Source organism: Sander lucioperca, chromosome 9 (assembly GCF_008315115.2).
Source record: "Sander lucioperca isolate FBNREF2018 chromosome 9, SLUC_FBN_1.2, whole genome shotgun sequence".
NCBI classification, from domain to species: domain Eukaryota; kingdom Metazoa; phylum Chordata; class Actinopteri; order Perciformes; family Percidae; genus Sander; species Sander lucioperca.
The window spans coordinates 26,284,152-26,308,132 of NC_050181.1; the positions used below are offsets into that span (position 1 = coordinate 26,284,152).

The 23,981-nt window shown below is 42.0% G+C and overlaps 1 protein-coding gene across 1 annotated transcript in view; it reads right to left on the reverse strand.

The window, feature by feature from the left end:
* Nucleotides 1-18,522: 18,522 nt before the first annotated feature.
* Nucleotides 18,523-23,981, reverse strand: part of kcnq3 (potassium voltage-gated channel, KQT-like subfamily, member 3) — a 137,283-nt gene continuing 131,824 nt past the window's right edge. Inside the window, exons 15-16 of the mRNA XM_036005439.1 lie at nt 22,733-22,820; nt 18,523-21,332 (exon numbers count right to left, since the gene is read on the reverse strand). Coding sequence (XP_035861332.1) covers nt 20,649-21,332; nt 22,733-22,820 — 772 coding nt within the window. The 3' untranslated portion in view covers nt 18,523-20,648. The remainder of the gene's footprint in view (nt 21,333-22,732; nt 22,821-23,981) is intronic.

Below are 23,981 nucleotides of genomic sequence, written 5' to 3' on the forward strand. Positions count from 1 at the left end.
AACGTTTGTAGCTTTAAGTCTCAGAGAACGAGACGCTGTGACCGATGAGACCCAATCAGGAGGAGAAACGTTGGCGTCGGTGTCGGTGTTGCCAAAGGTCTCCGTTTGTGGCCGTTGAGACTGAAACACAACCCCGCAGATTCCAAACCAAAACGGGTCAGAAGTGTTTCCAAATGTCTCCGGTTTAGAGGCTCGGAAACGTCAGAACAGGGGGAATGAGAGGGGGAAACGCCAGAGCAGGGGGAATGAGAGGAAAGAGAGGGGGAAACACCAGAGCAGGGGGAATGAGAGGGGGAAACGCCAGAGCAGGGGGAATGAGAGGAAATCAAGGGGGAAACGCCAGAGCAGGGTGAATGAGAGGGGGAAACACCAGAGCAGGGGGAATGAGACGGGGAAACGCCAGAGCAGGGGGAATGAGAGGGGGAAACGCCAGAGAAGGGGGAATGAGAGGGGAAAACATCGGAGCAGGGGGAATGAGAGGGGGAAACACCAGAGCAGGGGGAATGAGAGGGGGAAACACCAGAGCAGGGGGAATGAGAGGGGGAAACGTAGCAGAAGATATTGGTTTTCAAACCAAAACGTAGCGATGTAAATGTAGCCTTTGACTTGTATATAAAAAATAACTATATTGAGATTCTGACTGTCCAAAAGGTGACAAGACAGGAAGTTTGTAACTGGATTCTCTCCAAATAAAAAAATGTTGATGCCCTTAAATTATTAAAATGGGCTCCCATACTAGATACTTCCCTGTTTTATCTCCTGCCCTCTGTCTTGTCCATTGCATCCACTCAACATTTCAATAAGAAAACAATTACATAACAACTGATGTTTAAGGGATGTCAATGACTGCACAGTGACAAATCCACGCCATCCAGTCAAATTGACAACTATATTATTATTGAATTCATACTGAGAGTACCAACACAGGCTGATTAGCTGTTTGGTCTCTAAAATGTCAGAAAATGGTGAAAAATGTGGATCAGTGTTTCCCAAAAAGCCCAAGATGACGTCCTCAAATATCTTGTTTTGTCCACAACTCAAAGATATTCAGTTTCCTGTCACAGAGGAGAGAAGAAACTAGAACATATTCACATTTAACAAGCTGACATCACACAAGTTGTCCTTTTTTTCATAAAGAAATGACTCAAACCAATGATCAAAAAAGTTGCAGATTGATTTAATAGTTGACAACTAATGTATGAATCCTTGCAACTCTAATTCAACTGTCCAAATTACTAAATTGATGTATCAAGTTGAGGGAAGCGGGCTCTGCAAGACATTACTATTTACTTACTCACTTTTTACACCTGTAAGCTTACTCATGTGTTTGAGAAAGACAGCAACATGGAGGTAAAGAGGGACAGATTTCTTTAAGGTTGGCTTTCTGACTCTTTATAACATCTCAGCATTTACATAGTCTGTCTATTAATGTTTACTGTTATTACTGATCTACATCACGACCTAGACCACAACCTGCACTGACTGTATGATGACTCTTCACCTCATTTCCGCATTTATAAGGACTTTTCTATTTATATATATTGCGTTATAACTGATCTTCATCACTAACTAGACCACAATTTGCACTAACTGTATTTTGACTCTTTACTGCATCTCAGCATCTATATAGACTGTCTATTCATGTATATTGTGTTATTAATATATCACTTTCGCATATCCATTGACTTACTTACACCTCACTTTGTGCCGGCTTTGTAACCCTTACTTAATCTGTACTTTATGTAGCATAGTGTATTCTGTATTCCTGTAGTGTATTCTGTATTCCTGTACTGTATTGAATGTTAAACTGTATGTTATCTTGCACGCCTATGCTTTTCTTAGCCAGGTCACCGTTGTAAATGAGAACCTGTTCTCAACGGCCTACCTGGTTAAATAAAGGTTAAATAAAAACTACTGCTCGTTCCCACCTACTCTAAACTATTCAAACTGTCAACCAAACCCTCTAATAAAAGAAATCCAAGAAACTCACCCGCTCCTTGAGTCCCTCCTGTAAAGTGTGCAGCGCTGATGATGATCCCCCGGCAGCATCAAACCCTCGGCCCGTGTATCACACGCCTACGGTCAGATAAGCATGAGGCGAGGCCTGTTCCCCCCCCCCTCTGAACAGCAGAGGCTGGCAGCTTACTGAGCTCTGAGCAAAAAAAAAAAAAAATACAACAAAACACGGTGTCTGGCTGCAGGCTGGGCACTGATCCCTAACCCACTCCACTGCAAAAAATATCACACTTAAAGAGAGAGTTGGGATCTTATGGAGTGCTTGTTGTATGAGTTACTTCTTTACAGTCGGTGTGTTAGCTGCAGTAGACGGCGGTCGGCACGCCCCCCAGTTTGGAGAAGCAGGCCGGAGTACCGACATGGAAGATAAGCAATAGAGCGCAACAGTGAAGTAGAAATCCTGTTTATTTTCTCCATAAGGATTTAGATTATGAGCCATAATGTCTAAACCCTCCCAGGTAGACTGACTGAGAGCTGTGAGGTTGAGGAACGAAAGTTTCTGCTTCTGAAGAAGCTAGAAGTCTGTATGAAATAACCCTCCTGTTGTCCTCGGGTCAAATTTGACCCATTTACAAAATCTTTCTCTATCAGAACTACAACAAAAGAACGTTGAAAAAAGTGACAAATGTTGGAAAAAACTACAAAAACGCAGAAAAAAAATCAACACATTTTTTCCTTCTTAAAAGCTGAAAAAAATGACCAATAAATCTGAAAAACTGACCAAAAAAAACATCAAAAATATCGCCAAAGGCAACAAAAACTTGTTAAAAAAAAGTGACCAAAAATTGGAAAAAAGTGAGAAAAAAAACATCGCAAAAAGCGACAAAAAACTTGTTAAAAAATGGACAAACATAATTAAAACAACGCCAAAAAAGTGACCAAAAAATTTGAATAAAATCGACAAAAACGTTGAGAAAACTGTAGAAAAAGAACAACTAAATGTTGAAATTTCAACCCAGAAAAACACACAGTTGCACGGTCGACGCAAGGGTTAAGAAAAACGTGTTATCCGCGATCTTATGGAGACTACACTACCCACAAACCTAAGCGTAACAGCAACCTCTCTGACTGGTCCAACTCGCTGTTACCATAGAAACATTTACCGTATACCTGCGAACCCGCGAACGGCTAGAGCGAGCTGCTACCTTTGAAGTCTATGATAGTTTCTCTACACGGTCTCGTATCTTTTGTCGTTTTTGCCGTTTTCAAAATGTTTTTTGTGCCGCATCAAATGTTTTATGCTCACTATTCATCTCGTAGCTGGCTGAATCAAAGACGGTATCGCAAAATTGAGAATTTAAAAAAACTATAGGACAGATTTCATAGCTACCTACATTAAGTGTAAGAGTATGAGGGCGTGTCCTGACAGTAGCTAGGTAAGGACTACTAGCCAGTCAGAAGCAGAGTATGAGGGCGTGTCCTGACAGTACCTAGGTAAGGACTACTAGCCAGTCAGAAGCAGAGTATGAGGGCGTGTCCTGACAGTACCTAGGTAAGGACTACTAGCCAGTCAGAAGCAGAGTATGAGGGCGTGTCCTGACAGTAGCTAGGTAAGGACTACTAGCCAGTCAGAAGCAGAGTATGAGGGCGTGTCCTGACAGTACCTAGGTAAGGACTACTAGCCAGTCAGAAGCAGAGTATGAGGGCGTGCCATGCTAGCAGCTAGGCGAGCATTATAACGTGTGTTCCAAAGTGACCACGTTTGTCTCTGAAGTAAAGGCTGGACTACAATAGAGCTGTTTGGAGCAGTTTGTGAACAGTGTTTTCTGTTGGAGATGGTAAGTCCCTTTGGGGTGGACTTTGGGCTTTTTCACTTTGTAAACCTATAACATGCACAAAAAGATATATAACATAATAAAGGAAAGGGGAAAGCCAAAAAGCAGAATATGAGCACTTTAAAATACATTAAAAAAGAAAGCAAACCTCCGCTGAGGCTGCACACTCCCTAAAAATCTGTTAATTTAACCAGACTGTGTCTGGAAGAGGAAATGCAGTTTCCAGTAAACAGTGCTTTGGTGATTTGTAAGTTATTAACTATATGTTACCAAATATTTACTGTAGTGTACAGCTTCACACAGAAACTGTAATTTTAATAACGTTGAATGTTTGTTTTTGTTTTTGTATGTAACCCAGATGTCTAAAAGAATTATTTAACCAAGATGTCGAGATGTCTTTGAACCTGCTAATCTTGCTACAGGGCTGTCATTTTTGTTTTTAATCAATCTTTATTGACAGACATGGATATACAGCAGGTATTTTGTACATCTTTAGTCTAAAATATAACCAAAACAAAAGCAAAAGGAGTCAAATAAATATATTTTGAAGCTTACAGAGGGCATGTGATTCAACAGCTTTTTTTTATTTATTTATTTGTCATTCATTGGATTTAGTTTGAACACAGTCTGTCAAAGTGTGAATTTATTCCCATTAAAACATGATGACTGTGGCTTGTGGTGAAAGGTTAGCATGGTTCCTGTAACTTAGAAGTGAACTGAATCAGTACAACCTCAGGTTTTTGGGAAACTAACGTGACGGCCAACATGAAGCCGACAGCTGCCTCAATTAGCTTGTTAGCTCGGCATTTTGTGTAGCAAACATGAAAGGGGACTTTTTAATTTGTTCTACTTCTTCTCTTACCTGGTGTAGGAACATATCTTTGCACCCGTGGCCACAGCGGGTCATTTTTTAATATAGAGCTGGTGTTCAATTTCGAAAATGTAGTTGAGACTGCAATGTGTCAGTTTCAGGATTCAGGAAGCTGCTGTCCAATGAGCTGCTCCAACCATCCACCTGAAGGCCCGCCCACCATCTCTTACCAACCAGTAAAGACGTGTATGGAAGCTGTAGTATATGACCATTCTATAACTTTCTATAAACTTTGTCCTAAAGGTTTGTTATAAGGGAGTCCTATGAACTTTACTCTACATTCACTGAGAACATCTGGAAATTGTTAACATGAGCAGAGGTCCCCCCAAGACAGAAGATACCTTTTTTGGTATTGTGCCAGATAACAGGCATCGATTGGTCAGTTATCCATCCAATCGTATACTCACACATATCACGTTCTATGTTGATACAATGCATAGGATATATACGTTGTTCACACAAAGAAAAGGCAGAACGACTTTTTGGAAGATTGGGTTGGTCGTTCGTTTGTAAAATTGATGCTGAATCTTTGCTTGTAATAAACCTTTTTATAATCAAGATCAGTGTCGGCGGATTCCTCTTCATACAGCATCACAGCATTACTATTTAAGACACCACAAACCCATAGGGCTCAACTGTAGATTTATACGTAGAAACTGCATTTGGAGCGATACGTAGCCACGGCCGCCATATTGGTACGGACATGCCGTGCCTGCTAATGCATGTGTGTCATACAGGCAGGAGGTCTTATTCACAATTAAAATCATAAATTCGCTGAATTTTTTAGCCTGCCTCTCTTAGTTATGCTATTATAACTCTAGACTGCTGGGGGAAGCTCCTTCCAAGGACACAATGAGCTGCTCCCTCTTCTCTCTTTTCACTTGTCTCCTTTTGTGTGCATCTTAGTCCCAGAAATGCCTGTTACTAACCTAGCTCTGGGGAGTTTTCTCCCCGGAGTCCCTTTGCTTCTTCTTCACCCAGAATATCGCCTTGGAATTGGGTGGCACCTACACCGGGGTCCTGGGTGCAGCTGACGCTATGGACTTACTACACCCTGCTACGCTCTGCGTTTCCCCGCAGTGTCCGACTGCGTCCTGCTGCGTCCAACCGCGTCCACCCAGGCTGCTGTGCCACACCACACCCCGTAACGCCCTGCTGTGCCCTACTATGACATGAACTACTATGACTACCATTGTAGTCACTGTTCCATTATCTTTATTATGACTATTATTGCCACCATTCATCACACCCCCAACCGGTGCCGTCAGACACCGCCTACCAAGAGTCTGGGTCTGTCCGAGGTTTCTTCCTAACAAAAAAGGGAGTTTTTCCTTGCCACTGTCGCAATAGCTACTGCTAATGCTTGCTCTTGAGGCAACCACTGTAATAGTTGGGGCTTCGTAAACTACAGAGTTTGGTCTAGACCTACTCTATCTGTAAAGTGTCTCGAGATATCTCTTGTTATGATTTGATACTATAAATAAAATTGAATTGAATTGAATTGAATTTTCAACCGATTTTTAAGCGGTTTGCTTTGCTACTATTGCCAGACTAGAGGCAGAAAATTACATATTCTGCATCTAAATGCTATATTGCAAATATTCTAAACCCATTAGTGTGAAAAAAACAACAACCTCCGTTTGCAAGCCTATTTGCGTATGTAAACTCCACTTTCTGGACATGTTTGATTTGATTTTTGCAACTTAAATGATTTTAAAATCACCCATTTTCATCAAGCTTGAGCTGTTTGTTTTACATATTTACCCCATAAAGGGATAGTTGTGGTTAGAATTATTATTTAGCCTGATATCAGTTGGCCTGTTAAGTAACATCTCCGACATATTGTGTTTTGATTAACCTGGACACGTCACTGCTGTGACAAAGCTTTTTTTATTTATTTTGGTCAGAATACAGCGTTAGCTGTTCAGAGGGCCACTTTTTGCAGTGTAGGTAAATGGCCGTAATAAGCCGCTGGAGTGACATACGAGCCGTGGGGAAGATCAGTGAATAAGAGAAGTGAATGCGAGTGCTTAATGACGGGGGATTGGTGGGCACTTTGTAGCGCCTTGGCATTCACGTTGGGACACATCGAGGCACACAGCAGTAATTGACAGAGGAGGAAACAAGGCTGCTGAGGGCCTGGGAACAGCTGCCCCCCGGGAAAAGAAACACAGACTTTTAGCTAATAATTATGACAAGAATGAAATTAAATGAATTAAGGAGTAAAGAAATCATTGGCCCACACACACATATTGTGCCTGCAATCCCTTCCCACTGTGGGATTTCATTCTCATGCTCATTAAGCTGGGCTTGAAATAAAACAGGATTTGCATGCTTTCTGCGGGTGTTCCTGAATCAAAAAACAGAAAAGATGTATAAAAGAATAAGCATGTTTAGAAATACGAAACATGTAAACACAAGTCAATCAAATGCATAACGAGAGACTCAAAAATAGGCCATGTCTCTAGGCAAACCTTTAATCGTTAATGTCATACTGACAGGGATTGAAAAACTACTTTGTCTATGAGGTTGTGTGTTGCCGCAGTAGCAACTGAAGAATCTGTCCTCCACTGAAAACGTAAGTCGTTTTTTTCAAGCAGCAATTGCGACATATATTTAAGTTTCTAGTGGCGGCGCCCTCTAGTGGCCGTAGTAGTTATGATGGTATAGAAGAAATAAAGTATAAGAGTGCCAAATTTCCACATTAGGCGTACATATGCATATTTGCTGTCCGACGGTCTGGCAAACACGCAGTCCTTCCCATTAATTTTGAATGGGAGTAGTGCATTTAAGCTGCAGTGGTGGTTGCCGCAGTCGGGATGCTAAAAAAACGCAGCGGGCCTGCAGCGAAAAGTTGAGACTAATTTCATTAGTACAGAGATTCTGGCCACTCTCCATTGACAAGTGTTAACTTCCTTGAAGACGACAACAACTATCGGCTTAGCATCCCTACTGTGAGCCTTAGCCAACTCCTTCACCACTAACGGAGCGAGCTGGAAAATCAAACTGTTCCCGAACCCCGTGGGGAGGAGGACCACAACATCATGGCCACCAACAAAACTCAGCAAAGATTGTTCTTGCTCGGGCTTTAACTTCTGGATATTCGGCAGCGTTGTCACAACGGACCGAATGGCTTCGCTCGCATCTTTCTCCACCGCCATTATGGAACTACAACTCAAACTAGCGCACGACCTCAACGTCATCGTCATCGTTCTCAGCCAGACGGTGTACTGAAGGAAAATGAAAATTGAGCGGAAGTACGTAGGAGAGCGGAGCCAGGCTAATTTAGCGGTTGTTGATGCCTTAAACTAAAAATTTAAGGTTTTTCCTTAAGTATCACACATGATGCAAAGTCATACAATTTTCAATTCAATACTTTATTAATAACTGGTGCAATTGAAAAGACAAAAAATTAAAAAATCAAGTAAGAATACATTTGCATATTATATCATCAAAACAAAATATTCAAAGTGTTCTAATACAGAATAAAAATGGCAAGTTTTTTTTTTTTTTTTCAAACCGTAATGAGAAAATGATGCACAGCTCTGAAGGCCACTAGTGTAAAGTTGTCCAAACTTCCCTTAAATAAAAACTAAGAACATCAAAAGTTTTTTTTCTGACCCAAAAAAGCTGCTGTCAGTTAAACTCGCACAAAGCAGTCTGTAACATCCAATCTCTACGTTCGGAAAGACATTTTCTTTTCTTTCTCAAAGCGTGATGGCTGCATTTACACAAGAACAGCAGATATGATTTTTATCATCCTTCTCTTCATATTTTCCCCCACATATTTCTGTGAAAACAACCCTGTCGTCTATAGGACGCCCCGTAGCTGGTCTACAGGTCCTACTGGTGTACACTCTAAGAAATATCTGTGTAATAACATTTGTATGACTGTATATTTTAACAGAAACTGTCCATTGAACGCCCCGCGGCTCCTGTGAAAATAGTCCTGCCGCGTATCTTTCACGCTTCTGGGACGGTGCCATGTCATTTCTCCGACGCTCCATTGTTCCGACCTCTCAATAATCCGAAAAATTCCCTTTGGTCCTACAGTCCACTAGTCCAACGTCCCTTTGTTTGGAAAAAAATAAACCCTCTGCTCCGACATCCCATTATTCCGACCATATAGGCTTTTGTGGATCACCTCCCATAAGGTAACGTAACCCCATTTGTTCAGGTCCTATCCCCTGACCAATCGGCTATCCTAACCTTAACTACTCGAGGTCAAATGCCTAACCCCAACCCAGTAGCGGAGTGGCAATCGGGAGAGTCGGGACTTTTCCCGGCTTCTGGGACGCGCCGTGTTGGAATATCAAGCATTGACTTGAATGGCAGATGTGGCCGGTGGAAATTAGGGGTTAGACCGTCAAATTCAGCCTTAGGACGCAGGTACGCGTGTTGGATAGGTCAAACAAACACAGGACTTTCACCCAGGAGACCGGGGGTTCATGTCCCGTTTGAAAATAAAAGTAAACGGCGAGTTGTTCAGCGTCACGTGCATTACCGGAAGTGAAGTCTGATTTGAACCCAATCCACGTTTTTTTAATTGAAAACAAATTTTCAAAACTAAATAAGTAGTTTTGGTTTCTAAACCTAACCAAACTGCGACTGTTTCACAACATTAACATGTTTAAAAACCGCGACCGTTACGTTCTCTGGTTTAGATATGAGGACAGGAAACTGACAATCAACTAAAAATGGGTGCCATGCCATTAGTCCGGTGACCCATTATTCCAGTGGTGTAATCTAATGTAGTTTAGTGTTTATACTGTACTATATAAATATATGGACCATAATGGACATATCAAAGTGGGGCATCTGGGTGTCCTCCCCAGGGTAAACTTTGAGTGTCAAAGACTTCATTTCCTGCATTCTGATACACTTTAATGCACCAATTTACGGTGGAAATACCTCTATTTAGCCTTTCGAATTCAAAATATATCAAAAATATAATGGAAAGTATGTTGTTGCGTGTCATTGTGAATTTTTAAGTGGGAAGCGATTTTACAAAATTTAATTTCAGACATTTATTTACTATTTAATCATATATTACACTACTTTGTGAAACCAAGACTTTGGTAGACAAAAGAGATTTGAGGAATTTCAAAAAGCCAACTTCAACTTTTCAGCTTTAGCGCCAAATTATCTCTTAACACACTGCTCTACAAAAAAAAATTGGGTCTCACTATACGGAAAGCTGAGTTTGTTCTGAACATTTTGATATAAAACACACAGGGATCAGTTATATGCAAATACCCTAAAAAGGTACATTTAAGAAGATGTGTGAAAATGCCCTCAGACCTCAGAGGTTTAAGGTAGGCTACATGCATTTCTGGAAATATCCTGCTTTGTCTTCTTACCCAGAGTCAGATGAGATATTGGATATCAGTTTCGTCTCTGTGAGTGTGCAGTACAGAGATAGGTCTAGGACATGTTTAGCCTAGCTTAGCACAAAGACTGGAAGCTAGGAGAAACAGCATGCCTAGCTCCATCAAAAGAGAGAAAAATACATCTGATGGTCTGGTGATGCATCTAAAGATCATCTGTTTTGGTCAAATGAAAACATTTCAGGTGTTAGTTTTTTTTTCCCTGTCTGTGTAAATGCAGCCTTCCATATGGATATTATAACCGCTTTGTGCTGCACGGTGACAGCCATGGCAAGAAAATAGCATGACCAAAAAATAAAAATAACACTGAAAAGAACTGTACTGTAAAAGGCCAAGGCACAAATAATTCGTAGCAATTAAGATATCCATAAAATGCCGTGGTTATGTAGAATGTGTGGATCAGTGCATTGCTTGGTATGTAGTACAGCATTAACAGAATAATCGCAGCAAGCGCTATTGCCGTCTCGACTACAAAGGTGCCATAAAGTGCTCCTTTTCATTCAGAATCGATGCACGTATAGACGAGTTCACGCAGAAAGTTGAAGAACATGAAAGACAGTGACACACACATGGAAGTACACATGGAAGAGGGCACAAATGTGTTGGAAAACGCTTGTTTTAAATACATATACATGCTCCATATAAGGACCATCTTATGGATTTAAAAAACAGGGGAAAGATTTTGATTTTGATTTGAAGCCTTTTGTATGTTATTTTCCCGTGCTGCGGGTGTTAGGGGTTAGTTTCTACATTCAGAAGAGAATTTCCTGCAAGACTGCTGAAGGACAAAAAAGGGTGAACGCCTGCTCCAACAACTGCAACTTTGAACCAATGTTTCCTCTGTGGAATCAACTACATTTTTGTCATTTTTTGTTAAACTGTCTTTAAAGGTCGACAAGCACTGGTACCAGAAATTAAAGATACACTCCCTGATTTTTCTATAGTAGGGATGGGAGGCATTTGAGCGGCGTCCATTGGTGACGCCCCTTTGGAAATAGGCTGTGAATGAACCTTCCCCAGACCCACTCTCAGTTACAACTGAGAAGGGTCTGGTGTCAACCAGGCTAATAGTGTCCACAAAACGCAGCAGAACACCAACGTTTCATTGAAACTCAGCGTAGGTTATAATTGTTTCAAACAAGAACAAAAATGCGAGATTAGGGGCTTCAGTATTCTCTACTTTATCTGATTTCTGTATATTTATGTAGACATTGATTACTCAGTGAGCCTCATTCGCCAATATTTACGTTTCTTACAACTTTGTTCTTGAGAAAGGTCCTTAGTTAAGTCTTGAGTTGTGTTCTTAAAATGATGAATCCCAATGTCTATGTAAATTCAAAGCGTGTGACAGTTTATACTAATACACATAGAAGGGCATGAGACAACGGAGTTGTGTGAATACGCATAGAAAGTTAAAACAGAAGTCCAGAGAACTAGGTCAAAAATGGCTGAATCAAAATCTAAAGAAAGTGGGGCATCGGAGTCCAAATGTAAAAAAAAACAAAAAAAAACAAACCGTAAACATTGGTACTTAATGTGCTTGACGTCCAAGTCATTAGTAAACATTGCAAGATGGCTACAGATGAACACCAGTTGTTTGAAACGGCTTTGGCCGCTACAATGAACGAGTTAGACTTGGCTTTTTATCTGAAAGAGGAACAGAAGACGGCGCTCCAATCGTTCCTTTGGAAGAAGGACGTTTTTGCTGTTTTGCCGACCAGATACGGCGAGAGTTTAATCTACCAGTTAGCTCCTCTGGTAGCTAAGAGTTTAATCTACCAGTTAGCTCAGCTGGTAGCTAAGAGTTTAATCTACCAGTTAGCTCCTCTGGTAGCTAAGAGTTTAATCTACCAGTTAGCTCCTCTGGTAGCTAAGAGTTTAATCTACCAGTTAGCTCCTCTGGTAGCTAAGAGTTTAATCTACCAGTTAGCTCCTCTGGTAGCTAAGAGTTTAATCTACCAGTTAGCTCCGCTGGTAGCTAAGCGTATGGGGCTTAGCGAAAACCCACATGATTGGTCGTAGTGTTATCCAATTGCGTGCAGGAATTTGTAACAAAAATTGTACAAGCAAGATGCCACCCTGAAATATGTTTTATAATGCACCAGGTTAATGTTTACATCAAGAACTGACCCCCAACATTTTGTTCAGAAGTACTTTCTACTTGTCCATCCATGTTGAAAAGGCAGATAATGTGCTTTAACTAGGACTGAGTATCAAATGATTTCCCAAATTAATTTGATTCCAATTCACAAGGTCCCAATTGGATTACATTTCTGATTCAATGCAATATCAATTATGTAAGGGAAATCTACAGTACCAATTTATCTTGGATATAAAAGATTCTCAGGGAACCTCTGCTGTAAATTGTACAAGCAAGACGCAACCCTCGGATATGTTTTATAATGCACCAGGTGTACTTTTTACAAGTACTTTTCCTTATCCATCCATGGTGAAAAGGCAGATATATAAAGATTGATTTCTAGATTTTATTAATCGATATCAGATCATTCAAACAAAGATCCATTTTCACACCGTACTTATTTATGTTGACACTGCACTACGATAGAATTTGTACAATCCATTTTTTTTGGAAACAATCTTTTTAAGCTACTCTCACTTAACTTCTACTTATCGTATTTATTTCTTACTGTAGCTATGTTACTTTATGTAACTTTATACAATTATTGACTCGCTCTTTTGTTACTCTTACTTTTACCTTGAATTTGACCGTGAGCAACTGCAACTAAACAGTTTCCCTGAGGAAATCGGTAAAGTATTCTGATTCTGATTCTGAACTGGAGAATAGATTATTTGAACCCAGCCCTACTGGAAACAAGTGGATTTCTGGCCCGATGTTTTGATAAAGACGTCACTGGAGAAAGTTTGCAGAACAGAACTTGGAGTAACGCGTGGTCACAAAAAGTACAAAGCCATCACGAGAAAATAACACAACATATTTCACAAAACCCATGTGGACAGGAAATGAAATTGGAATCATTTTTACACTGTAAAAAGTAATGCTAGCAGTCCATTTGAAACATTGAGGGAATGAGTTTGTGCCCACTGCAAAAAACACTTGCATTAACAAGTCACTGAGTACGTTTACATGCACACCAATATTCCACTATTATTCCGAATATGACAATATTCCGAATTTGATACAGTTTACGGCCTCTTGCCTGTTTGCGGCTTACGGTCAGCTCTGTGTGTTGCTATGGTTGCTGTACACAAACCAATCAGCCAACAGTTTGCAAGGCTGCAGACCCGATAAGAAGGAGCAACACAGCTCCTTTTAACCATTATCAAAGACTTGGATATCAACAGGTTTCTGGATATGAGCCGACCTTTTCCAGAAGCTGGTTGAAGGAATTGAAAGAGGGACGCTGTGTTCACACGGTCCAACAAGTCCTCCACCGCTGGAACATCTGATTTTGCACGGCTGCATGTAGATGGGAATATAAGTTGAATATTCACTTTCATTATTGTGCAATACGTAGGCTATTGGGCAATATGTTAGTTGTGCAATATCTCATTGTGCAAGGGCTGTGCTACACTTCTTGCGGAGAATGCAGCCAACAGGGTTGTTCAATTAAAAACTGAAGGAGGAGTTCATGTGCTTACTATATAGGTACCTGTCTAATGTATATGAGAGCATGTTTTGTGTTGCATGAGAGTATATACTTAGAGATGCTTATTTTCTGTATTTTGTGTTGTCTTTGTAAAGCTGCGGAACGGACCAAAAAAAAAGTCCAAAACAAATTTCCTTTCGGGGACAATAAAGTATATCTTATCTTATCTATTAGCCATGTACACATCTTAGTCGGAATATGGTCTTTTTCGGAATAAGGGAAAAAACCAGAATATTATGTGCATGTAAACATAGTCAGTGATAGTGTCTACAGTGAGTAGTCTCATGTTTAATCTCATTTCCCCCGCCAAAATGTCAGATAATTTCCCTGACCCAGATTCCATTAATAGAGGTCATTTTCAGACGTGAGTTTCAGTGGCATGAACCAAAAACAATGAGCCAGATATTTGTCAATCAAATACGAATCTCGAAAGAGAATTACACAAGTTCATTGTCACAATGGCAGATTATTTTCACGTTTGGACCAAAAAGATTATTTTAGGGCAGCAAAAAAAATGGAGACCCAGTATGTTGTATCCTTTTTGTGCTGTTGTTCTCTTTACATGGATTAATCAAACGCTTTTCAATTCCTGAGAAGAATAACTTCAGGTTTATGCAAGTAATAAATTACAATCTGCAATATATTTCTATTTCAATGTCAACTGTCTTTGCTAGCATCACTTTTACCCAGTATATCTTCGTGTCTTTGAAGACAACAATGTTAAATTTAAAGGTGCAGTAGGTAAGACTTATAAAACTAACTTTCTGTCATATTTGCTGAAACTAACCCTATGTTCCAGTAGAACTAAAGGAAGCAGGTCATTTAAAAAAAATCTGTCTCCTCTGGCTCCACCTACAGCCTGTAGTGGGATTTGCAAAAATCCACCGCTCCGTTTAGATGCACCAATCAGGGCCAGGGAGGGTGTCTAACTGCGTGTCAATCACTGCTCATGCACACGCATTCATTCTCCCTTGTGGGGGGAGGGGTTTAGGAGACAGTTTGGGCCTTTGGCAGAAAGGGGGGGAGGGACTGAGAAGTTGGCGATGTTCAAATTTTTTGGCTAAGTCCTGGATCTTAACAATCCTACGGCAGCTTTAAATTTGCCGTGTAAATACAACTGTACAAATGCTGTTATAACGTTATTTCCAGGATTTTTTTTTTAAAATTGAAACAAGCCTGTAAATGTACATTTAGAAAGGAAGCAATAAGAGTTTAAATTTTGAATGGAAGCAAAGTGACATTTTTCTGAAAGCGAGTCAACAAAAAAAACCAGAGAGTGAGTTCTTTCTGATATGAAACTTCAAGAAAACCCAAACACAGAGCAGCTCCACTGCGAATGGAAACAGCAGTTCAACTTTAAGTCGATACAAAAAGAAAGTAAAAAGTTCAACGAGAAGTGAATCATTGCAACCTTTACATTTCTGTGCAGCTGATATCACGTTGAGTTTGAATTCAGAGAATGAGCCTAAAGCATCACAAAGCTACAAAACAGCATTTTTATACAAAAGCAAGACTGTACCGTGTGCTAGTTTTTATTTTTTTAAAAGAGAGAAGACAAATCACTACAGAAGGAAAGAGTTGACATTCATAAATCCTGTGTAGTGTGTTTGGTGCGTGGTGAGATGAAGTGGCACTGAAACACTAAATACAGAATGACGATGTGGAGTCATTCTCGGCGATGTTACTCGCTTCAGAGGCACGATGAATGAAAGTCTACAGGGATATATTATCTTCGTGTTGGATCTATATGTGGTGACAATTTGTGTTCGCATTGCAAGATCATTTGCTCTTTATAATATAGAATTGAATGGGCTTCCATAGCGGAAGATAAATAACTGTAATACAATAAGATAAATAGATAATACTAATAAGAAGGGTTTTGGTTCACCTTTGTTCATTTCATTTGACTGTGGCTGCGTCCACACCGGGCTTCAATCTGAGCTGCAAACGTTTGTATAGGGCTTGTTTCAAGAGACTGTCCTCCCCCGAAAAACGCTCCCATTGGTCGCGCGTTCAAGCAGCAGTTACGACTCCAACCCCCCCATTCTCACTCCCATCGCGTCAAAAAGTGACGCTCGGTTAGGCGCCTTCGGCGTTGGTTACGCAAAAAGTCTCCTTAAGCGTCACATATAGACGCGATTGGTCGGGACTCTTGGCGCCACACTTTGACGCTCTCAGGACTCGTGTCCAGTCTTTTAATGTCATATTTAGACACGCTTGGTCGGGACTATAATTGGCGTCACTTTTAGACGCTTGATGGTGTTTTAAGCCCCCAACCAAGCCTTCAAGGCAGCGCTGCGACCGTCGTCTTCAAGGCACCTAACCCTAACCTTAACCCTAACCATAACCATAACCATTGCCTAATCCTAGTACCTTCCAGGCAGTGCTGCCTTAAAAGGCTTGGTTGGGGGCTTAAAACACCAAACATACGGCACGAGAACGGGACAGTTAGGTTTAGGAAAAGATGGTGGGTGGAGTTCCAAAATGTACGTTTCAGTGACACGTGAGACAAGAACGGGACCCAAATCCCGGTCTCCTGGGTGAAAGTTCTGTGTTGTTTGACCCCAACCTGCCTCTCTGTCTTTCATACTACTCTACTACTCTCTTAAGACTACGTCATCTTACAGCACCACAGAGCTGCTGCTCTGCCCGGTGCGTTCCATACAGACGCTGAAGGGTGATTTTTGCGTCGTGTCTGACGCTCAAAGCCACTGTCCAAGTGTCATTATTTGACTAGTTGTGAGTGAGAACGGGTTGATGACTCAGATTTACGTTTAGAGTGGCATCGCCCTCTAGTGGCCGTAGTAGTTATGATGGGAGCAAAGCATGAAGTAAGGTGACAAAGCATACGAGCGGCAAACACAGGACTTTCACCCAGGAGAACGGGGTTCGTGCAAGTTTTTTTTTTAACATTACAGAACAAACGGATCTACGTCCCGTAGTTTATATCAAATACGTTTCATTTCTGGGATTGTTCAGGTGCTGCTGGAAATTCCACCAGATGTCCCTCTTTTCGGCCGGATGTCCGTCCCTTTCCTCTTTTTTTTGTGTTGCCGTTCTAAACTCCGGTGGATTTCTGAGGACTATGGTTAACTGCTCCTCAGATCTCTGCAGGGTAAATCCAGACAGCTAGCTAGACTATCTGTCCAATCTGAGTTTTCTCTCGCACGACTAAAACTACTTTTGAACAAGTTCCTTCCCGAGGCTATTTTGCAGAGGCACCGTTGCTCCGTCCGGAGCTGAGTGCCGCCCAAGATGATTGTTATTGGTTTAAAGAAATGCCAATAAACCAGAGCACGTTAAGTAATGTCATGTCTGATTTTAACTCAAACTGAGGTCTTTTTCTAAACCTAAGTCGTTTTTGTGCCTAAACCTAACCAAATTGCAACCGTTACGTTCTCTAGTTTAGATACGAGGACAGAAAATGCTCTGTGTCCCCAAAAACAACTAGTTAGAAAAAGACTGAGGATTTAAAACACTCCCGAGGAACGAACACCCGTTACCTGGGTGAAAGTCTTTTGCTTTCCCGATTGAAAGCATTGTGTTTTACAATAACCAGACCGCTCTTATACAGCAGGGGTCAATGTGGTGCGTACAGCAAAAAATATGTACTGGAAATCCAGAGTTCTCGCGAGAGCACAATTTGAATTTGCTCAGCGAGTCACTCTGGCATTGAGTAATGATGCTCATTAACTATGCCCTGGTAGCCGAGCTGCACCAATCACATCGGTGTATCTGATATAGGCGGGCCAGAGGCGAGCTGAACAGATGACGACAGTTTAATCTACCAGTTAGCTCCTCTGGTAGCTAAGAGTTTAATCTACCAGTTAGCTCCTCTGGTAGCTAAGAGTTTAATCTACCAGTTAGCTCATCTGGTAGCTAAGAGTTTAAACTACCAGTTAGCTCCTCTGGTAGCTAAGAGTTTAATCTACCAGTTAGCTCCTCTGGTAGCTAAGAGTTTAATCTACCAGTTAGCTCATCTGGTAGCTAAGAGTTTAAACTACCAGTTAGCTCCGCTGGTAGCTAAGAGATTAATCTACCAGTTAGCTCCTCTGGTAACTAAGAGTTTAATCTACCAGTTAGCTCCTCTGGTAGCTAAGAGTTTAATCTACCAGTTAGCTCCTCTGGTAGCTAAGAGATTAATCTACCAGTTAGCTCCTCTGGTAGCTAAGAGTTTAATCTACCAGTTAGCTCCTCTGGTAGCTAAGAGTTTAATCTACCAGTTAGCCCCTCTGGTAGCTAAGAGTTTAATCTACCAGTTAGCTCCTCTGGTAGCTAAGAGTTTAATCTACCAGTTAGCTCCTCTGGTAGCTAAGAGATTAATCTACCAGTTAGCTCCTCTGGTAGCTAAGAGTTTAATCTACCAGTTAGCCCCTCTGGTAGCTAAGAGTTTAATCTACCAGTTAGCTCCTCTGGTAGCTAAGAGTTTAATCTACCAGTTAGCTCCTCTGGTAGCTAAGAGATTAATCTACCAGTTAGCTCCTCTGGTAGCTAAGAGTGTAATCTACCAGTTAGCTCCTCTGGTAGCTAAGAGTTTAATCTACCAATTAGCTCCTCTGGTAGCTAAGAGTTTAATCTACCAGTTAGCTCCTCTGGTAGCTAAGAGTTTAATCTACCAGTTAGCTTCTCTGGTAGCTAAGAGTTTAATCTACCAGTTAGTTCCGCTGGTAGCTAACGTATGGGGCTCTGGATACGTCACCTTGTGTATTATTGTGATTGGTCGTAGTGTTATCCAATTGCATGCAGTGAGATTTTCAAATGCATGCTTGGTGCCACCCCTCGAGTTGGGCCATTTTCATTACTCAGTGCCAGACCCTTAATCTTTCGGATTTGGGTCTGGATTTCCAGGCTAAAAATATGTTGAATACATACGAATTACAGTGCTTAACTTTTCGTAGCTATATGTACGAATGGTTCATGGGAACAGGCTGTGTTGTTGGCCAAACAACTGTTTGACTTCCTGTTCCCAAGCTCTGGCTTTCACTTTAACAAACTAATTACAAAAACGAGTAAAATAATTGCACTCCAAGCAGGTTGCATAAAATACATAAAAGCATTTGAACTTGCTGTTGAAGCCCGGTGTGGAAGCCCCTCTTTAAAAAATCACCTGACTCTGAAGGTGCTTTGACATGCTATAAGTAATAATCCATGTGTGCAGATATAGTTGGCTATCGGATATTACATTCAGTATCATTGTGGCCCTAAATCTAAAGCAGTGAACGCTGTTTAGGCCTATATGTGATCGTCTGTAAAGCTTGTTTTCGTCGCAGTAAGTGGCGCTCAGGCTCGTCTCGTCTCGATGTCTGTACAATTAGAAACATCGGCCTTCGCAGCCAATCGCTCACTAGCATTTCTACATGTCCTTCCTGTCCATTCCGGTATGTGGTGGTGATGCTTTTAGCGCGAGTTTGTGTTCGTAACTGGACATTCGAGTTACATAAAGAAATGTCCGTTTGTTGAGAAGAAATTTAGATAAACAAAGCAGGCTATGGAGTTGCATCTTTTCAAGTTAGTGTCACTTTTTCGCTTTAATAGTATGAATCATTTGATCCTTTTTAGGGCCGCAACTAACTATTATTTTCATTGTTGAATAATCTGTGGATTATTCCCAAATGTCTCGTTTTGTCTGAAACTCAAAGATATTCAGTTTACTGTCCCAGAGGAGAGAAGAAACTAGAACATATTCACATTTAACAAGCTGGAATCAGAGAAGATAAACTTTTGTCCACAAAACAATGACTCAAACCGATTATGAAAGTAGTTGGCGATTAATTTAATAGTTGACAACTAATCGATTCTTCTCAAGCTGTGATGAACTGAACTCAACAGTCAAGATGTTCGGAAACCTTTGTAAATCAAAGACGTGCAGACGGTCTATATCCCTGAATTCATGTGCCAACAAAGCAGCAGAGATTTAGTGTTTCAAATTCTTTCGAATTCTTTTAAAAACGGTATTTTTTTTCAACAGTAAAAGTTTCTATGCATAAAGTGGTGACATACAACTCAAGAGCACAGTGGTGTGAAAACAAAGTTAACGGGGATCAGACATTCTGCTTTTCTGGACAGAAGTGATCGTCGAACGATTTTGACAGCACAACGTGAGAAAACCAACAACACAAAAAATTGGTGAAACCCGACTATCAGCAACTAACCAATGTTTTGTTACCCAAGTCCCTCTTTCTCTCTCTCTCTCTCTCTCTCTCATGCACGCACACGCGCGTACGCACGCACACACACACACACACACGCACACACACACACACACACACACACACGCACACACACACACAAACACACACACGCACACACACACACACACACGAAACAGAGATGGGAGACGTTTGGTTCCGTTATCGCCCTCTAACCCTCGCCCCTCGGATGGTGCATTATCATGCAAACCATGCAAAAAAAACATGAAAATGTATTCATATAAAAAATAAGTGTTACAAAATGGCATAGCAAGTATATATATTTATTTATATATATATATATATATATATATATATATATATATATATCCATTCAATCGCTTTTTCCGTTTCCTGATATCCTGAACTTCGCAGTGTCTACACTAGAAATCGCATGCGTCACATGCAGTGCGGTTGGCTTTGCAGCAATAAAGCTTTTGGGTGTATATAGTATGTGTATTAATGTTCTTTTTTTTCCTTCATTTTTTTTGTAGCTAAATTTTTGCGAAGAGTGCGCTGTACAGAGTTTCACTTTACAAACAAATCTGTTTTCCCTTTTTTTGTTTTGTTTTTCCCGGGGGCGGTATCGATGCCATGGCTGTCTGTCTGGGCGGCGGTCGGTGGATGACATCGGCGTTGGCCCTCCGAACGTCGTTGACGTCGCCGCTCATGAACTCGCAGCATAAAGGCGGATTAGATCCACCGTTTAGAGGCATGGGTTGGATTCAAGGTTCTTAACTCGGGAGTTGTGGATTTTCCGCGCGGCAACGCGCAAACACCTCTCAGGGCGGCATGTTCCACACGGCGTCCCCAAAGCCCTCCCCCGTGGAGGAGAGCGGCAGGGGCCCGCCGCTGGGCGTAAACGGGTCCGTGTCCGTGTCCGTCTCCTCCTCCGCCAGGTAGCTCGGTCTGGGTCTCGAGGAGCTGGCGTCCCCAGCCGCCGCCCCGGCCCCACCAATGGAAAAGTCCCCGCCCTCCTCCCGCTCCACGGAGATGCTGAACCCGCTCAGCGAGCGCTCCAGCTCCTCGTGGTTCACCGACAGCAGGGAGAGCGGCGAGTCGCCCCCCCGACCCCCTGTGGTCCTGCCCAGCCCCGCTGACAAGTCCTGTAGCGAGCTGATGGGCAACACTGTGGGACGCTCGGTGTACGTGGGGATGGCGGCCGTCGGGCGGCGTTGGTGGAGCTGTGACGTCGGCGGAGGTTGATGGTCTGAAAGTACGCGGCCAACAGCCAACCGGGCGCCCTCTGAGCTCGCTCCTCGCCCCCCGCTGACAGGCATCTGGTACGCCATGTGCGGGAACGCCTCGGCATAGTTGAAGAAAACACGGCGGACCTCGCCGTTGGCCGTTGCGTCGCAGGCCTCCAGGGTCATGCGGGCGGCGCCGGCAGAGTCCACCTGCAGGTGCTCCGTGTGCTGAATGTGCATGTCCACCAGGAAGTCCAACTTCTTCTCCATGTCCTCCACCTGAGACAGAGACACAGTCAGCGGTGGAATGTAGCTAAGTACATTTACTTCAGTACTGTACTTAAAGCAACACCAAAGCACCTTTCCTCTTCGGTCCCCCTCCAGGTTGGAAGCGGAATTGTGTCCATTATGTCTCATTCGAACTACAGATCCGCTACCTGATCTGACAAACTTGCATAGTGTGGTTATAGCCGATAGAGGGCTGCAAAGTGAATGCAAAAGTGCTGTTCACCTAGCCTGGAAAAACCCTGATGAACTTCCGGCAAATTTGAGATTTGCTCTGCAAGTCAGTCTGGCGAAGAGCCCATTCAAGCCCTTTTCCAATTTTTCCAAATCGAGGCACCAATCACAACCGTTGAGGCGGGCTTTACACGATGACGATAGCTCTGATTGGTTTTAGGTCTATCCAATTGCGCCCAGAGGCATTTGAGCGGTGTCCGTTGGTGACGCCCCTTTGGAAATGGGCTGTGAATGAACCTTCCCCAGACCCACTCTCAGTTACAACTGAGAAGGGTCTGGGGTCAACCAGGCTACCGTTCACCCTGTTATGAGTTGATGAACCACTGAAATGATTTTGGAAACATTATTTTAAAGTGCAAAAGAATCTTTGGTGTTGCTGTAAGTCCAAATGTTGAGGTACTTTTACTTTACTTGAGTGTTTTCTTTTCATGCTACCTTTTACTTCTACTACTTTACAAATTAAAATTTTTGGACACAAAACACATACGTTAATATTAAAGCTGCAAGCAGCATTGGACGGGACCTCGCACCTCCTTGCGCATCAGGGTTACTGGCGGACGCCGCTCCTTGCGGGCGTGCATTTGCAGGGCACTCAGACGCTGCAAATCGTCACCAATGAAAAGGGAACTCTCTGCTGAGTTCAATGACACCTCACACAAGGGTCTACGCCTTACAGTTCATTAGCTGTGAAAGGGGGCGTGGCTAGACCAAAGGGGATGGGCCAAACCATGACCAATGAAAAAGGAAGTCTCTGCTGAGTTCAATGATACCTCACACAATAGTCTACATCAAACGGGTAATAAGTTATTAAAGGGGGCGTGGCTTAAGCATATAAGGCGGAGAAAACGGTCACCGATTAAAAAGGAACTCTTTGCTGAGTTCAATGACACCTCACACAAGACTGTACCTGTAACGGTTCACAAGTTATGAAAGGGGGTTACATATGTTTACCAAGTTTCGTTAGTCTACGTTAAACACACTGCAGGGGCTCAATTTTATTAACTTTGTAGGCGGCGCTAGCGAGCCATTTTTTTGCACCTATTCCGAAACCCTTAAAATACGTACATTTTCACCAGACTGTGGGTTAGGGTTAGGGTTAGTTAGCTCGGGCCCTAATAAATAAAACAACACAAAATACACGAAATTGCCTTGATCCTCACCTGTCTCTCCACCCGGACAAATCTACCCATCATGCTTTGGTCTTCGGCGTCTGGCATGGAGGCAGCTTTGGCTAGGTAGGTCTCATGCCTGGAACACAGGGACACTGAGTGGACGTGGACTGCACGGACATTTGTTCGAGGGGAAATAAACAACAGCTTCACCTGCGCAGAGCAACTGCTTTAGAAATAAAGAGTTTTACCTTCTTTTTAACCTGGACCCTATTTTTCCATGTTTTTGTGTCTAAGTAACTGATGGGAACAACAATCTTTTGAAATTGGTCCGGTATGAAGGATGAGCCGAAATAAACATAAAACATTATTGGGCAATTGCACATCTTCAATTTCCGTCCACTAAAAGTTCTGTTTTTGCCGCTGACAGACTCAGATTATTATTCTAAGTGTCTGACAACATTATGAAAGGATCCCTACAGAGATAGACCTTTTTGTTAAAGAGTAAGATCCTTTTTGTTTAACATGAAACAACCTCGAAATCTTCTTCACCCAACCCACCAGACTCCATGTAAATAGTTAACAGTAATTTTTTCATTGTAAAATACACTTCATTCAAAGTCGGCAGAAACAAAATAAAACTACCAAAAGCCGTCTTGGTTCATCTTTCCACTGTTCTAACAATCACCACTCTGGTTTGGTTGAAATAAACCCTAAATTCACCCATTTACATGTGGAAATATGCTGGCTCTATACACACTAAAAGTACTGATTATTTACATATATTAATTATTACAAATAATTTTGCAAAAGCGATTTCAGGGCTGTTTCATGTTAAACTAAAAGGATCTTACTCTTTAACTAAAAGGTCTATCTCTGTAGGGATCCTTTCATAATGTTGTCAGACACTTAGAATAATAATCTTAGTCTGGGGCGCCCGGATAGCTCAGTTGGTAGAGCGGGCGTCCATATACAGACTATTACTCCTCGTTGCAGCGTGCCCGGTTCAACTCCCATCTGCGGCCCTTTGCTGCATGTCATTCCCCCTCTATCTCCCCATTCATTTCTTCAGCTGTCCTGTCAATAAAGGCCTAAAAATTCCCCCCCAAAAAAATCTATATAATAAAATAAATAAATAATAATAATAATAATAATAATAATATGAGTCTGTCAGCGGCAAAAACAGAACTTTTAGTGGACGTTAACTGACGCTGAACATTTGTCCTTTAGGGTTACATTGCAGCCCGGTTTGCGGATGCCGGTTACAGCGTCCTCGCCCAATACTGGACCAAATTCAAGA